The 17855-nt window shown below is 38.1% G+C and overlaps 1 protein-coding gene across 2 annotated transcripts in view; it reads left to right on the top strand.

Moving 5' to 3' along the window:
* RANBP3L (RAN binding protein 3 like) overlaps positions 1-17855 on the top strand; it is a 41550-nt gene that overhangs the window by 10924 nt on the left and 12771 nt on the right. Inside the window, exons 2-13 of one of the 2 annotated variants that reach the window (XM_084504091.1) lie at positions 362-420; positions 688-724; positions 1349-1426; positions 2556-2630; positions 3858-3929; positions 4633-4757; positions 5229-5332; positions 11187-11262; positions 12399-12498; positions 13577-13707; positions 14599-14719; positions 15299-15441. In XM_084504091.1, the coding sequence (XP_084360217.1) occupies positions 362-420; positions 688-724; positions 1349-1426; positions 2556-2630; positions 3858-3929; positions 4633-4757; positions 5229-5332; positions 11187-11262; positions 12399-12498; positions 13577-13707; positions 14599-14719; positions 15299-15441 (1121 nt within the window). The remainder of the gene's footprint in view (positions 1-361; positions 421-687; positions 725-1348; positions 1427-2555; positions 2631-3857; positions 3930-4632; positions 4758-5228; positions 5333-11186; positions 11263-12398; positions 12499-13576; positions 13708-14598; positions 14720-15298; positions 15442-17855) is intronic. The other variant, XM_084504092.1, reaches the window with a different exon arrangement.

Genomic DNA, 17855 nt, shown 5'->3' with positions numbered 1-17855 from the left:
ATGTTGTACCATAAATCATTTCTGTTATCCTGATGGAAATCCACTGCAAGTTTGAAGTTTGCTTAGACTACATAATCAGACATGTTGTTTGAAAAGGCTAAAGGAACTTTTTTATTTTTAGCTAAAACAAGCATTAAAAAAAAATAAGACCAGACTGTGTGGACTCTTGTTATGCCAAACCTGCACTGGGATTTGTGGACTAGCATTTTATTTATGGACTGTGTTGTGCATCACTGCAAATTTTTGTTTTTTTCATTTGTAACAAAGAGATAAAGTCTTGCTTGTTGCTGCATACCGCTTTTAGAACTACAGTTGAGAAGTGCTATTATGGAATTGTTATTAAAAATAATCTCTTTTCCAGAGAGATCAGTGCTTGCCCATCCAACGTTTGTGTTTGAAAAGAAGGACCGTCCTTTGAAGGTAAAAACTTAAACTTTTGTTTTGCACAGTTGATCAAAAATGATGAGACATGAGGATTCTATAAACAATGATCCTTACAGTAAATCAAATTTTTAGCTCAGATTAAGACTTGTAATAATTGGGATCAAAATAGAACAAGGAATAGTGGAAAGCAAATACGAGACTGTTTTTAATACGTATATGTTGGATTGATGTACCTTGTGTCCTGCTCTAGAAAATGGCTGTTCTATTCTCCTTGACCTTTCCACACTTATATTTTTTTTCCAGCGGCCGGCAGAGGACCCAGTTTGCAAAGCTGAAAATGGTAATAACCACCTCACTGAAGCAGTATAATAATACACTGAGTTATTCATAGGATCTGACTGTTGCCTGTGAAAATAGTGTTTGGACCTTTATTTTGTATGAGCCAGGACAAATTTCCTGTTAGTAGACTTAGACTACATAGGTTGTAGAGCCACCTATTATGTCCTAATGTAAATTCCCCTGTCTTATTTCAAGAATTCTTGGCTTCTTACCTCTCATATTTACCAAAAAGCTGAACTCCAGAAGCCCTGAAAAGGAGCCAAGTATATTCATCAGCTACATTTGCTCCTATCTGCCCTTTCCTATTTGTTTTGGCCACAGCATAATGTTATTTCTCATATTTAAAATCCTCTGAGCCTATGGGCTGTTGTAATCTGATTCTAAGTGCTTGATTTTAGGTCCCCTGAACTTAATAGAAAGAAAGAAAGAAGATTCCCTAGGGCTTTCTACCAGGTGTTGATTGAGATTCTAAGACCTTCTTTTGGTTTTAGGTACTGCCTTAAGGCTGTTCCTGTAAGTCATTCCTAGAATTTATTGTGTTCAAGTTTTAATTCTGTATAATAACATTATGCTGAAATCACCTGCAAATCTGTACTCGCAGAACATTATATTTAACTTTCTTTAGATTTCATCTGTTGTTCCAGAAAACGTGCAAGATCATCATCTTTTACTTTTCAGAAGTCTAACTCACTGTCTAATACAGGTATGCTATTTAGATCCAATCATGTTTTAATTACCATAGTTCTGTATTCTTACCTGGTAAAGAAGAGAAGGTATTTTCCTATTTAATAAATGTTTCTGCTTTGTAGAAATGAAGACTTAAACACTGATATAAACTTCGATGGTAATTTCCAATAAAAAGGTCTTAAAGTAAAAATAAATTGTTTTCCCATATTTACATAGTATTGTATAAAATACTGAAAAATGTGTAGATTTCATACAGTTTCTTTGAGTTGCTCACACAGTCAGTGGAGGAGGAGGGCTGGAAAGGAATGAGATGTCTTGGTTTGTGGAAGAGATCAATGTTCCTTGAGCAAACCCTGAAACTGTAAAGCAGTTTTCCAAAGGGACCCTCTTTCTATCCAGCTGACAGGTGACCTCAAAGTCCCTTTAAGGATTGTGTGTTGATTCCATGATATTCAGGGGAAATGCAGACAAGTCACTGAAGGCTACTAAGCAGTAGGACTAATCTCTTTTTTACTGTATTTATTTAGCATAGGAACTGGGAAGTTTCTCCAGGATTTAGGCATTAATTGTGTAAATTATATTTGTATTTATAGTTTTCATTTTTAATATTTATTTTAATTTTTGCTTTTATTTTTATTTAGTTCTGTGACACACCTAAACATAGCTAAAAGGATTTAAGATAATCTATGTTGGATTTACCCTGAAAATTACATCAAAATAAAGTACAAAAAATCATACATATGGTAGAAATTTTAGAGTTTGCCTACATCAAAAAATAAATCAGGGTACTAGAGCAAGTATGAGTGTTAGTTCTCTTGACTGGTCGCACTATTAACCAGTAGCTTACTCCCTGGTTCTGTTTTGAACCTCTCTAACAGGCAATCTCCAAGACAGTAGAGTAGAGTAGAGTAGACTGTAGAGTGGCTGTAAGCAGTGTGCCTGAACCAGGCTATAGCACTTGGCCTCAGAGACCCCTCTGATTCAGCAGTATAAACATAATCTAGTGGTCTACTTCAGAAAGCTGGTAGATGGCATATAGTAATTTGTTCTGCTGCCAGTTAAGACATGACATGAAATTAGCTAGCCTTAAAATTAATCTCTTTGCTCCAAATAAAAAGAATAATGTCAGTTTCTTGTCTTTTCAGATACAAAACTTGCTCAGAAAAGAGGGAGATCATCTTCCTTTACCATCCTTCCTACCTTCCCTCCCTCCCAGCCAGGTAATTAAAAAAAAAAAAACAACAAACAAACACAAAACCCAAACCAACAAAAAACGACATATAATATAAAATATAAAATATAATAAAATATATATATAATAAAAATATATATAATAAAAATAAATATATTAAAATATAAAATATTTGTGTAGAAAAGTAGTTAGCTACAATAAAGACATCTGCAGAAGTTCTTTTTTCTGTAGGACAGATCTGGACAGGATTGGGCTGGGCGTGTAGTGAAGAGGAGAAAGGAATATTTTAGGAGGATTGGTAGCACGATGTTATTGGAATTTGTTTTTAGGGAATCATGCACTTCTGGGGATGAATCTTTAAATAAGTTGCAAGTAGGCATTTTACTGCATGAGGTACAAATAGTAATTGAAAAAAACACAGAATGAAGTTAAAGTAGTTACATGAATTAGTTTGCTTGCAATTTATTAGTAGTTGTTCCTATAGGAGTGTCGTTTTTATCCCAGGAACCTGTCTTCCATCTCACCAGTGACCTTGTGAGCATTCTCCCACTTACTAAGAATGGGGAAGACAGCATGGTCTGAAATCCTAGTCTGTCTCTTGTCAGGATCAGGTCCTTGACAGACTTTCATGTAAGGGATTTCTAAAGGGATCTTACGGGGCTTTGTTAGAGCAACAAATGACATTCTTCCTGCAATGAAAAAGCAGTGATCATGTGTAGAGTATCAGTTGTGTGTAATTTTATAGGACATGGTACATGTTTACTATTACTTGCATGTTTCTGGCTGGCATGTTGTGTCTTTGTAAAAACAGTGAAAGTATCAGGAGTGCAATGCCATCACTGCAGTAAGTTATGAAAGCCTTTTGACTAGAACAGGGCAGGGTACATCAATTTATTTCCATGTTCTTAGGTCTCATTTACTCATTTTAAAAAGGCATGAGATGGGACAAGGTTGTATTGCTATTTCAATGGCTTTTGCAAACCAGCAGCAAAAATGCATGATTTCCTGGTTTTGAAAGCTGAAGAAAGATTTGAGATTAAAGCATCTGTTCATATCCAAAAGACTTGTATCTCTGGCATAGCCAGAAAACCCATGGTACTTAAGACCCATGATACTTAAGATTAAGATATTGCTTGGATAATACCAAAAGAAGCCGGGGGGGGGGGAGGTAAGAGAGGGAGGGCACTTACAAAATCATTAATTAATAATTTAAACTTTTTCATTTTTGATTAAGTTTTAATTCCATGTTCTTTAGTAAAGAAGAACAACATATTCATGACCTCAGCTCTCCTTCGAAGAAACACTGAAGTCAAAACTACAAAAGAAGGTAATTACCATTGCATTATTTATTCACTATAGCTTCACAAAGATGTTCTTAATGGATACAGAAGAGATAAAAATGTCAATTCTCCTGTAGACTGAGTAATATGCCAAGTGTCTTTGTGAGGTTCATCAATTACTTTTTTAACAGTGTAAATATCTTGTGAGCTCTGGTCTGAGCCTCTGCTCTGACTACTTAATTCCTGAGTGGAATGAATATGGCCTTGCATAGTGAAATCCTACATTTCTAATAAACGACTGAATAAGGATAAAACTCTACTGTTTCAGAAGTCAATGAAGAGCCCCCCTTGGCATCTGCAGGTGCAGGATTAAATCTGAAATACTGGAAGACATGTCTAACACAAAACACTACTGATTTGTTTGAACCTAAATATGAATAGGTTAGTATTTATATTTAGGTCCAAATATATATTTAGGTTCTAAATATAAATATATATTTTATTTAGATATATATATGTATATATTATATAATGCATCACCCTGTTATCCTGATAAGTTGGTGTCACAGCAGAGTTGTATGTGTTTTAGAGGTATTATTTTTTTTTAGAATATATACCACAGAAACAATAACAATAAATGTTATTTAAGTATGCTTTGAAGTTTTCAGTTAAAGAGGCAAGACACATTAGTATGAATTAGATGTGGAGAAAAAGTCTCTGTTTAAATATTTTGTCTTTGTATTTTGCAAGGATCCTTGTCACAAAGTCAATTGCGGAATGTTATTAGACCTGCCATTTTACAACCCCCAGAAGCCCTGACCTGTCCTGAAAATCCTGTAGTATCTCTAATGACTAAGCAAGAAGCACATATTCAGGTAAAAGGAAGAGTAATTTTACTGACTAATTTATGTTTGGAGCTCAATCAAATTAAAGAACAAAAAACAAATGAAAAATCAGTGCTGTTTAAAAGTGGTTAATTATTCCACTGCATGATTTTCAAGGAATTTCCTGTATCTGTTTGAGTGGAATTGATGGATCACTGATTACAGTGGGAACTGTTAAACTGGTCCTAACCCTGTTTAGAAAAACATGTCTTCTTTGCAGTCTGTCTCAATTTTCAGATACCAGGTTTCTGTGGGTGAATCAAGTTTGGGGATCTATATTTTACTTATTTAGAAAGTAACATTTTTATGTTTTGATTAAGGGCACTGGCTTAATACGTAGTTGGAGGAAGATTTGCTAACTACCACATATATAAACCTCAGTGACTCTGGATTTCTAGCAGACCTGTTTAGAGCAGAAAGTAAACTTGGACTGATTAATTCATCTGGTTCTGTTATTCCTAGTTACATGAAGACAGCTCTTATTCCTTAACTGAGAATTCAGTAAGTTCTAAAACAGCAGCAAGGTCATCTATTACCATGAATCCTTCTAGCTCTAAAGCAACACGGTAAGTTTATTATATTTTTACACTATTTTGTCACTCTGCCTATGGCCTGCCCTTTTGTATTACATGTCTAAGATGGTACTAAGCCTATCTACATCCACACAGTACTCACTGGTATTTGTGTGTGGTGCCAAGATTTGTGGGTGCTGACATGAGTTCTGTACACCATAAGGAATGGACTGCTGCCAGGAAACAGTTCATTTCTCCTTAGCAACTCCCAAGCCAGAAACTATTTTGGTTTGCCATTTCATGCAGCTTTGTCAATTCAAAATATGTCTTGGTTTTGAATGTTTACAATCACGTTTTCTCTTCGGAGAACTCTGTTCTGATTGCATAGCTGCCCATTTCATAAGCAGATGGAGAGAAAATCATTAATTACCAACATATGTAAACATATTGGACACAGAATGCATGAAGAAGACCATGCAGGACTGCTTTGGAAGACATGGTGAATGCTGCAGCTGATGTGCTACTTCCATGTACATACCGGAATTTCTGGCATGAACAACTAGCTGCAGTGACTGTGATAGGGTGGCATCTTTGTGCACAGGTTCTCCAGGATGGACTTTTGAATTTCTGCATGAGGAAGCTAATTTCTTTGGACTGGGACGCTTTCTCTCACCACTGCTTCTGTATATAACTGAAGGAACTCATACTAGTGCAAAAGAGGGCACTTGAGAGCTCACTTCTCTCTGGAGAATCATGAGAATGCTATAGGTCTGTCAGCTAACCAGTTTAGTGCAGACAGGTTATCCCATGAGTATTAAAACTGCTTCCTGATGGTTGGTTAAAGTTTTTTACCTGGAAATTGTGATCATCTGGAGTATACCTTAAGATACTGATTAAAGAACGGTACTTCAAAATTGCTAGGACCACAACCAACAATCTGTGATGTTGCATCCTTTCCCCCTCCCACCCAATGAGAGCAGAGAGCGTGTTGACTGCAAAGGAATCTGTTCAAGTCTTCTTCAGAGCCTGATGGACCACAGGTAAAGAGTCTTGCACACACATTTGGGATGCAGAGTGCCAGGCTTCCGAAGAGACGAGAAATTTTATATGCACAGGCAACTTAGATTCTCAATACTTATCAACAAGAAGAGCATTGTTAGAGGGCTCAATTGTTGTTTTTGGAAGAGCCAGCCTGCCCTGTTCTATCACAATTAACGTTGTGATGATATCCTATGAGTACATGCTATGTTTTTAGCAGATTAAGAATGATGGTAATGTACATATTAGAAAAGCTAAAGGAAGATGCTCCTGCCTTAAAATCAGTTGATTTTAAGCCAAAATTTAAACCAATATTCCAAGTCCATTTACCTTCTGTCACCTGTACAACATCTGGGAACAGAGGCTTGAGTGGCTTTGTTTTCTGAAGTAGAAGAATAGAGAAATGCTATGCAGTGTTTCAGTACTGACAAGCTACAGGACTTAAAAGTTCTTACAGTGTTTCATTTCCTTTTCTTTTTTTAAAAAAGGGATTACAAATCTCCTTGTATTCTGTGCCTGATTAATTTTGTATATCAGAATTGTGGTAAATGTAGACTTAATTGCCAAGCTGAATACTAATTTAAATATGACCAGGTGCTTTCTGGTCTTCCAAGATTATAGGAGAGGGCTAGTGCCATTCTTCTGAGTGTCCGTTGCTCAAAAACGTGTCATAAAAATCTTTTTTCTTTCCCCCATCTTCCTCCTGTTCTTCTCTGTGATACAGTTCTGTCAAGAGATGAATGAAAATAATTTGTTAGTCCTCTGCAGTTGCTGCAGCTGTTGATATCACAGGAAACCACCAACAGTTCCATTTCCTGAACTGACTGTAGCTTACAGCAATAAACTAAAGAGGAGAAATTTACTGATTTTCTTGAGTCTTATTAAGTAAATAATTAGTAATTTTGAAATTATTAAAATATTATGGATAATAATAACAATTAAAAATAAAACAAATTTATTAACATTTTAAAGACAACATTTTTTTCTAAGTGACAGAAATACAATGTTGGGAGAATGCAGACTTCTGCTCCTGTATTCATCTTTGAACAATAATTCGCCTGAAAACCTTGCAGTGCATCAGAGCCAGCACTAGAAGTGGCAGCTACTCAGAACCCTCTGGACACTCTGAGAAGGAGCAGCGGAGTATCTGAATCTACTCCCTCTCCATGGTATCTTTCCAGTGTCCTATAGACATTGCTCCTTCTCTGATTCTTCCTTGTTAGTGTTAGTTTCCTGAATTCAGTGTCTCTGATTTGCATCTCCATGTCAGTGTCATCCTGGCACATTTTGTTCTTGCCCTGCAGCAACATAAGGGTATTGAGGTTTTAATGAGACTCTCAGGCTGGCACATACAATTTAATTGTCTGCAAAAAGAAAGATCCTGACAGATTGGTTTTTTCTTAAATTTCTCAAAATAATCAAAATCTGTTTCCTGCATTATTTATTTGAGACAAGGTTCTAGTTTTTGATTTTCAGCTCTTCTAGAATGCTATCCTTACTCTTTTGCTAGTAGAGTAGCCTGGATGTAGCAAATGAAATCTCAGAATGGAAATTGATTACAATTCACTGAATTTTAATGGAAAATTGTCTTTACTAAAGGATAAGAAAGTAATTAGTTTAAACATACTTCAGATTCCCTGTTCATGGCATAAAATCTGTAGGGAAGACTTCAAGGCTGAAAAGAGACTGATTTTCTGCTTTTTATATTTTATTTCCTCTTTGTGTTTGTAACACATCAAATATGGATGAAGAATAGTTAAGGAGTATTATTTCTGTGAGTGTAAGGTTCTGAATTAACTGTTAACTACTGAATTCCTTCATACTACATGAAGAGATTTCAAGCACATTGTCACTGTGAACACAAAGACTTAGTTGTAGACACATATCATCAAAGTTGTAGAAGCAAACCCAGCTTATTAACAGGAATATCCTCTGCATGACATAAGTGCCACTAAGCCCTCCCAAGGATGATAAGTGCTCTAGAAGAGACTTGATAAGTGGTGCTGAGGTATGTACTTTGTGTCAGAGCATCAGATTGTCTTCCTGCCAAATCTTCCTTCTGAAACAGAAGGAGACAAGAATGGTTTTGACTGTGACAGCAAGAGAGATACAGTGATAAGTTCTACAGAAAGCATGAACAACCTGTAGGCCTATTGTCAAAAAATGCCAGCAGGAACAATTTCCAAATAAAGAAGTTAATAAGGACTTTTTTAGTGAATTTTATAAAAAATGGATCTTGTTAATTTAAAATGGCAATCGAGTTAGCAGTAATCACAATTAATAATCACAACTCAATTTATACTAAAATATTCTTGATTGTGATCCACAAGTAATATGCTTTTTATAAGTTGTGACTGTATCACTATTGCAAAAAGCATTCTCTTAAAACCTCCTGAGAAGCAAGAAGCTAATTGAGAGCTGTGAAGCTCGGGGAGGCAATTCAATAAAAATACTTAATGTTTTTTACCTGGAAAACCTAAGATGGTAAGAAGGGGAAAGGGAAAAGAAAAAGTGTTGTTTTAGTGTAGCTTCTGCCAAAACTAGTCACACTCAAGAAACTCCAGATCCTAGTTGTAACATAATTTATCTACAGTGGGAAATTTTCTCCCAAATCTGTATCCCCCAAAACTATTATTTAGTCAGTGTCACAGGACTGTAAATACTTACTTTTCTTCACTTCTCATCTTAAATATATCTGGAGAATAGGTCACTGAAGAACGTAAAGGTCTTTGTTTCCTGTTTTAGTTACATCTCATCATAAGCCATGTGCTATCATATGATACCATCTCATGAGCTGGCAATGTGCACTTGTGGCTCAGAAAGCCAACCATATCATGGGATGCATCAAAAGAAGCATGGCCAGCAGGTGGATAGAGGTGATTCTCCCCCTCTACTCTGCTCTTGTGAGGCCCCACCTGGATTTCTGTACCCAGCTCTGGGGCCGCGAGCACAAGAAAGACATGGACCTGTTAGAAGGAATCCAGACGAGGGCCTCAAGGAAGATCAGAGGACTGGAGCACCTCTGCTATGAAAACAGGCTGAGGGTGTTGGGGTTGTTCAGTCTGAAGAAGAGAAGGCTCCAGAAAGGCCTTACTGCAGATTTTCAATACTTAAAGGAGGCTGACAGGAAAGACAAGGAGAGACTTCTTACCAGGGTGTGTAATGATTGGACAAGGAGTAATGGTCTTAAAGTAAAAGAATGTAGATTTAGATTAGATATAAGGAAGAAATTCTTCACTCAGAGGGTGGTGAGGCCCTGACACAGGCTGCCCAGAGAAGCTGTGGCTGCCCCATCCCTGACAGTGCTCAAGGCCAGGCTGGATGGGGCTTTGGGCAGCCTGGGCTGGTGGGAGGTGTCCCTGCCCATACTGGGGAGGTTGGAGTTAGATGATCTTTAAAGGTCCCTTCCAACCCAAGTCAGTTTTTGATTCTATGATACTACAATTCAAGCTCTGCAGGAGGATCTGGATAGGCTGCACCAATGGGCTGAGGCCAACTGTATGAAGTTCAACAAGGCCAAGTGCTGGGTCCTGCACCTGGGGCGCAATAACCCCAAGCAGAGCTACAGGCTGGGAGAGGAATGGTTGGAGAGCTGCCAGGCAGAGAAGGACCTGGCAGTATTGGTGGATAGTTGGCTGAAAATGAGCCAGCAGTGTGCTCAGGTGGCCAAGAAGGCCAACGGCATCCTGGCTTGTATCAGGAACAGTGTGACCAGCAGGGCTAGGGAGGTGATCGTCCCCCTGTACTCAGCTCTGGTGAGGCCGCACCTCGAGTACTGTGTTCAGTTTTGGGCCCCTCACTACAAGGACATGGAGGTGCTTGAGCGGGTGCAGAGAAGGATGACGAAGCTGGTGAGGGGCCTGGAGAACAAGTCCTACGAGGAGCGCCTGAGGGAGCTGGGCTTGTTCAGCCTGGAGAAGAGGAGGCTCAGGGGCGACCTTATTGCTCTCTACAGATACCTTAAAAGAGGCTGTAGTGAGGTGGGGGTTGGTCTGTTCTCCCACGTGCCTGGTGACAGGACGAGGGGGAATGGGCTTAAGTTGCGCCAGGGGAGTTTTAGGTTAGATGTTAGGAAGAACTTCTTCACTGAAAGGGTTGTGAGGCATTGGAACAGGCTGCCCAGGGAAGTGGTGGAGTCACCATCCCTGGAAGTCTTCAAAAGACGTTTAGATGTAGAGCTTAGGGATATGATTTAGTGGGGACTGTTAGCGTTAGGTCAGAGGTTGGACTCGATGATCTTGAGGTCTCTTCCAACCTAGAAATTCTGTGATTCTGTGAATTCTCTGATGCTACAATACCTTTACATATTTTTGCAGTATTTATCTGAATTAAAAGTGTATTAGAATGCACTGCCTGTCTGCTTTTCTAAGTTGTTTGGTGGATGACCAAGGAGGGCCTGTGAGGCACTGAGAAGTAGGTTATTCTGTAGGGCACCAGAGCTGCATCAACATGGAGGGATAGTTGTTTATCAATGGTACATTTTCATGGTGCAAAAAATAGGGAAACAAATGTGACTCTTTAAAGCTTCTAGAGTAAGAAGCTTTAGAGTAGAACACTTCCCAGAGGAGGAGAGGGCATGTTCTTTTGCTTGTTGTCCTTGGCTTTCAAGGAACATCCTTGGTAATCTTCATGTAATCCTATATGTTCCTTTTCTCAAATGTTATGAAGAGAACAGTTTCAGATTCTCTTGAAGATTATGTCTATCTGATTGCTTAAGAGGTCATTTTTTGTTTGTCTTTAAGAATGTAAAGTGTGGCAAAGTAAATGCATGAACATATTTTTATTCTTTACTTAGTTCTATATTTATACTTGTAAAAGAAATTATATTATTTAAATAGTTCTAAATCACAGCCTTATTTTGTTCCCACAGAACAGAAAACAGAAGTGTATTATGCAACAGCAATTCTAGTTTTGTGTTTGGAGAAAACATGGATGAGAGAGTTCTGGTAAGATCTGTGAATGCTTGCAGGCTTTTTATCAAGATTAACATACTTAAAGAGTATATATTTTTTCAGAGATTAATACTTTTTTAGCTCCTCCTTTCTTTTTAAGATGTGAGTAGATAGATTCTAACGGCTGTTGAAGAGATAATATTTATTTTCTTCAGGAGAGGTAGGCATCCTTATTTTCCCATCCTAAATAACTACCATAACTATAAACCCATACCAGTATGCATTTCCTTTCTTTTGCTCATTTTTTACCTGTAAAAGGCTTGTTTAAATACTCCACATAAAGCAGAATAGCCACAATAGGAGAGGAAAGAATGTATTCCCCAGCATTCTAACATTTTTGATCATAGTTGTTAAGAGATAGGAGAAATTAGTATGAATTCTGTTGGGCAGAGAGGAAAATTGAAAACAAATCCTAGATACTGTCCATGTTAAGATACATTGTGCAGCTGTGAGACAGCTTAATGGATCAAGGTCTGAAAAAAAACTTATGACAACAAGGTGGTTCCCAAGCTGAAGACTGTAACGCTTAAAGTGGTATTGAACTTCAGTTTCTATTAGAAGTTCAGTGAAAGCAATTTGCGTATCTGTCAGTGAAAAAGCTTCGGAACTGTAGGGGTGGGCTACAGCTTGTGACAAGGATATACGTATAGCATGGGAATTGAGCCACAGTTATTCTCAGGAGCACTTTCTTAGACTTAGGACATATTCTGCAAAATCGAAAGATGGAAATTTTTAATTCCGCTGAGGTTAAGTTTGTGGTGACTGGGAGTTTTAAGTTATTCTGGGGTTTAAATGCTTAAACTGGAAATTAGCTGTTACTTAAAAATCTAAGTCCTTCAGTAGATTTACAGCTTAGTCCAGGGTCCTTACAAAGAAGCCATTCTTCCTGGGAGGATTGTGTATTGATTTTATGACAATAAAATAACGTTGAAATTGCATCATCTGTGTTGGTGTTTGTTCTTAATACATTACAATTCTTAATCATCTCCTTAGTGTGAATTCAAACATTCAGTGGTCTGTTTGATAACAAGTAACATAGCCCTTTCATTTAAATAGGAATTCTTACTTCTCCTCTTTTTTTTTTGTTTTGTTTTTTGTTTTGTTTCTTTCTATCTTTCTTTGTTTTTTAGAGCCCTGAAAAGCATCCCAAGCCATGTAATGAAGCTGATTCATGTAAAGGAGAAACAACATCCTTATACATAGAATCTTTTCAAGCTAGTCCACAAACAAGTAAGCATACTCAGCAAACAAGTACAGTTAACTTTTGTATTTTATGTTCGAGGGTGTCTTAGAGGTTGTCAGATGAATGGTGCTCAGTAATTTTCATCTATTACCAAGGTGTCCAGTCACTAGTACACTATTGCAGTATGTGTAGTCTACGCTTAGAAAGCAGCAACAGTTTGTTTTATGATGCTTAAACCAGACTAACTTCAAAATGAATAATCAAAGTTATACATGAAAGGGTAGAGTTTTCCAGAAATATTTGTTATTTGAAAAAGTGCAGTGAACTTAGTGAACATCTTTCAGACTGCATTTTTGAACTACAATTTCAAACTATCTGCAGTAAAATGTAAATGTAAAATACTTTTCTCATATAAAATACTTTTCATTATTTATACCCTTATAGTAGATCTAAAAATTCTATGCAGACAGACTTCAGGGATTGTTTGTGATTCTGATGGGCAGCTTTTCTGCTAGGCAAGCCACGTAAACATTGACTGTTTGAGGGAATTCCAAATAGGTCCCCATCTTGAGCTCCCTCCTGAAATTTTACATCTCTTTCTGGTAATGTATGTATTGGGTCATCTCGTTTTGTAGAAGCATTCTTCCAAGACAAAAAAAAAAAGAAAGGACGTGGAAAACAGATTATGCAAACACTCATTTTTTGTAGCGTATGCTCTTTTCAAATCTTGTCCTTTCATGTTCCTGTCAAATAGTCATTGTATATGTATTACTATTCTGAATATTGGGACATATGCCTTTCATTATTATCAAACTGCACAGCAGTATGACAGACCAGTTTAATCTGGAAAATCAACTTCTAATCGTTTAGGGTTTGTTCCTGCAGCTTGTCCCTTGGGCCTCTCCCCTGCAGAGAGCCCTATTCAATTAAAAATAAGCCTAAATAGATGTGACGTTTTGCAGTATTCCAGCCTTTTTCTCTTCTATCTGCTGCTTTGGCCAAAAGCTTATTAATGGCATTTAATGATAACAGACACAGGGAATACGGAAGTCACGGGCCGTTATATGCGCTATAAATATTCCTTTTACAGACAGGATTTGCTTTTTTTTTTTTTTTTCCCTACAGAAACAGCTTTGTTAAGGAATACAACACTAATTGAATCAACATCTGCTTGTATTTCCAAGCCAGTGGAGAAAGTTCTATTAGATAAAGTTGAAGTTATAACGGGAGAAGAGGCAGAACACAATGTATTACAGGTGTGTATTTCATCAAGCCCTGGTGATGAGCAGTTTTGTTGTTGAAAAGAACATCCAGATCTATTATAGATTGCAGAAATCAGAACATCAGTTTATATTTTAGATTTTTTTTTTAAGATATAGCTATGCTAATTTATTTCTCCATAGGCTGAAAATTTTCGTATTGTGTCTGTTCATTCTGTAGTCCCCTTCAAAATTCATTCTATGGTTGTATATTACAAGCATCTTCACAGCATGCCAGCACTAACTGAAACATCAAAACTGAAAGTAAATGAAGATTTTTTTAATGATAAAACTTACAGAAAAAAAAATGTTATCAAAATAATTAGTTTTATAATTCATCTAAAATACCAATTATCTTTCTCGTCTAGCAGTATGCATTTTGCTATTCTTCATCTTCAAACTGGTATTTTCTCAGACAATAGCAAAGACGTATAGGGTTTAAAAAATCTTAAAATTTAGAGTTACATAGTTTTAGCATTGATGAAATCTTTTGTCAGAACATGGAAGTCTTACTCTTTGTGGGGTAGTATTCTCTTAGTAGTACTGGTATCCTCCTATACTGGGCTACATAATGTTTTTAATGAGAGAGGTAATAGGTTGAAATAGTTGCAACAAATTCAGCTATGTTAGTGGATATCGCAGTTGAAGAGTTAATGCAGATGAAATAATTGAAAAAGTAAACTGACATTCATGCTGACTGTTTTCAAAGACTAACATGTCAGGGACTCATTTCATTTTAAGTAATAATGTTGATGTATCTATAAAACTGTCCTGTATACAGACATACTAACATATTTAAAGCTGTATTATAAGGTTTAAAAACATAAACTTTTAGAAACAGTAAAGTTAACATTGGCTGGCAATTTCCATCATGTATTTCTCTTTCAGATTAACTGCAAGCTCTTCATATTTAATAAGCTTTCTTTAACCTGGATTGAAAGAGGCAGAGGATCTCTCAGGCTTAATGATACTTCTAGCAATAAATGTGGAATGTTGCAATCAAGGCTAAGTAAGAATTGAATAACAAAGTAACACATGCATAAAATACTAAATAACTTACACTATTGCTGCCCAGAATCAATTTATCTCAGGACATTTAAAACTCAGTAGCTAGTTTTATTTAAGTGAACTTGCTGAGTCTTTTTGTCACTAAAGACTGAGGCATTGCCTTGCCTGGGCATTTTTCACTCAGTTTTTGCAGTCAGGCATATGTTGTTAGGTTCTGTGTGTTTCTACTGCAATGTATCTTTAGCTCAGTCACCAGTGTGACAATTTGCTCTTTGTTGATTCTTCTTTTCCAGGAGCACTGTTTCAAGTCACTTCAAGAATGTTGTTTTTACTGTGCTGTCATTTTTGTATTGCATTGCACAGTTTCAGCAGATTATTTGGTCTGCGTTCCAAATGTATTAAAGAAACTAATATATTTTTGGTATTTTAAAACAATTTTAAAATAATATCTAACAACATCAGGTTTTAGACCAAATTAAAAGGAATAATTCATGAAAGTATTTAGTTGTATAGAAGTGCTAGAAAAATGCTATAAAAAGGAAGATAATTCCAATTACTTATATGAATCTTCTTATTTTAGTTATGCGAAATCAAGGCAGCTTGAGACTGATTCTCAACACCAGACTCTGGGATCAAATGGTAATAAAAAGAGCAAACAGAAAAAGCGTGTGCTTCACTGCAACAGACCAAGAGGACCACTCTGTTCAAGTATTTCTAATTCAGGTAATCAAAAGATAAAAATCCACCCAAATTACAGAATTTCACAGAATTACAGAATCACAGAATTTTTCTAGGTTGGAAGAGACCTCAAGGTCATCGAGTCCAACCTCCAACCTAACGCTAACAGCCCTCCACTAAACCATATCCCTAAGCTCTATATCTAAGCGTCTTTTGAAGACTTCCAGGGATGGTGACTCCACCACTTCCCTGGGCAGCCTGTTCCAGTGCCTCACAACCCTTTCAGTGAAGAAGTTCTTCCTAACATCTAACCTAAAACTCCCCTGGCTCAACTTAAACCCATTCCCCCTCGTCCTGTCACCAGGCACGTGGGAGAACAGGCCAACCCCCACCTCGCTACAGCCTCCCTTGAGGTACCTAAAAAGAGCGATAAGGTCACCCCTGAGCCTCCTCTTCTCCAGGCTGAACAAGCCCAGCTCCCTCAGCCGCTCCTCGTAGGACTTGTTCTCCAGGCCCCTCACCAGCTTCGTCGCCCTTCTCTGCACCCGCTCAAGCACCTCGATGTCCTTCTTGTAGCGAGGGGCCCAAAACTGAACACAGTACTCAAGGTGCGGCCTCACCAGAGCTGAGTATTCCCAGAATTCTCATGTCATCTAAGATTCTGAAAATTTGCTGAGGCTTTGGTTTTAGCAAGTAGTATTTTATACTCTGTCAGGCTGTGCTTAGCTTAGCTTTTGCATAGCTTTTATTACAAAATGAGTTAGCACTGCTATCCGTTGGTACTTAAAAAAGGGTCTGAAGATGTGATTATTGCCTTAGGACAGCCACTTCCAAACTCTGGTACACATACCACTGATGGAATCAATATTATTCCACAGTGGTATGCAGCACTTCCTGTTCTTTACAAAAACATTTGTAAGTCACTTAGGTACAAGGCTGCAGCTTTCAGATGTGGTTCTAGACACAGTACTTGCAACTCTTATGCTTGACCAACCCGATAAGCTTCTATAATGAAATGAGGAGCCTGATGGATGAGGGGAGAGCAGTGGGTGTGACCTTTGACTCTATCCGTGTGACCTTTGACTCTATCCTGTGTGAACTTTGACTCTATTCTCCATAAGAAACTCAAAGAGAAGCTGTTGCTGTATGGGCTGGAGGAGCAGACAGGTGGATCAAAAATGGGCTGAACAGCCAGACCCAGAGGGTAGTAGTCATTGTCGCAAAGTCTAGTTGGAGTCCAATAATGAGTGGAGTACCTCAGGGATCAATACTGTGTCTAGCCTTGTTTAACATCTTTGTTAATGATCTGGATGATGCTATAAAATGCACCCACAGTAAACACACTAAATAGGGGGAGTGGCTTACTCACCAGAGTAAGTCACCCAGAGGGACCTCAACAGGCTGGAGAGGTGGCCTGACACCTGTCTCATGGAGTCCAACAAGGAGAAGAAGAGAGCCCTGCATCTGGGGAGGAACAACACAAGGCACCAGTATGTGCTGAGAGCTACCCAGCTGGAAAGCATCTCTGCAGAAAAGGATCTAGGAGTCCTAGTGGACATGAAGTTGAACATGAGTCAGCAACATGCTGTTAAGAAGGTTCATTGTATTCTTGGCTGCATTAGACCAAGTATCTCCAGCAGGTCAAGAGAGGCGATCCTTCTCTTTCGCTCAGCACTGGTGAGGCCACATCTTGGTGTACTGTGTCCACTTATGGGCCCTCTGGTACAAGAGAGACATGGGCATATTAGTAAGAGTCCAATGGAGGACCACCAGGATGATGAGGAACTGGAGCACCTCTCCTGTGAAGAAAGGCTGAGAGAGCTGGGGCTGTTCGGCTTGGAGAAGGGGAGGTTTGGGAGAGGATCTTATCAATGTCTATAAATACCTGAAGGGAGGATGCAAAGCAGACAGAGTCAGGCTCTTTATTGCTCTAACTGGATGCATATAAGCCTCTGGGACCCAATGGGATTCATTCCAGGGTACTCAGAGAGCTGGCTGATATCCTTGCAAGACATCTCTCAATTATTTGTCAATGGTCCTAGGAACCTGCAGAGGTCCCAGTTGACTGGAACCTGGCAAAGGTTGTCCCACTTTTCAAGAAGGGCAAGAAAGAAGACCCTGGTAATTATTGGTCCTGTCAGTCTCGCTGCAGTACAAAAATTATGGAGAAGGTTATTCTGAGAATTATTGAAAAACATGCAAAAGACAATGCAGACATTAGTCACAGCCAACATGGGTTCACAAGGGGAAAGTCCCGTCTTATGAACTTAATTTCCTTTTATGATGAGGTCACCCGCCCACTTGACCAAGGGAAGCCAGTTGATGTAATCTTTTTGGATTTCAGCAAAGCTTTCAATACTCTTTCTGACAATATCCTTCTGGACAAAATGTCTGGCATACAGCTGGACAAATACATAATGTGATGGGAGAACAGTTGGCTGACAGACTCACATGGTTCT

This window comes from Aythya ferina (genome assembly GCF_964211825.1).
Source record: "Aythya ferina genome assembly, chromosome: Z".
Classification (NCBI taxonomy): domain Eukaryota; kingdom Metazoa; phylum Chordata; class Aves; order Anseriformes; family Anatidae; genus Aythya; species Aythya ferina.
This window is presented reverse-complemented; position numbering and strand designations above follow the sequence as displayed.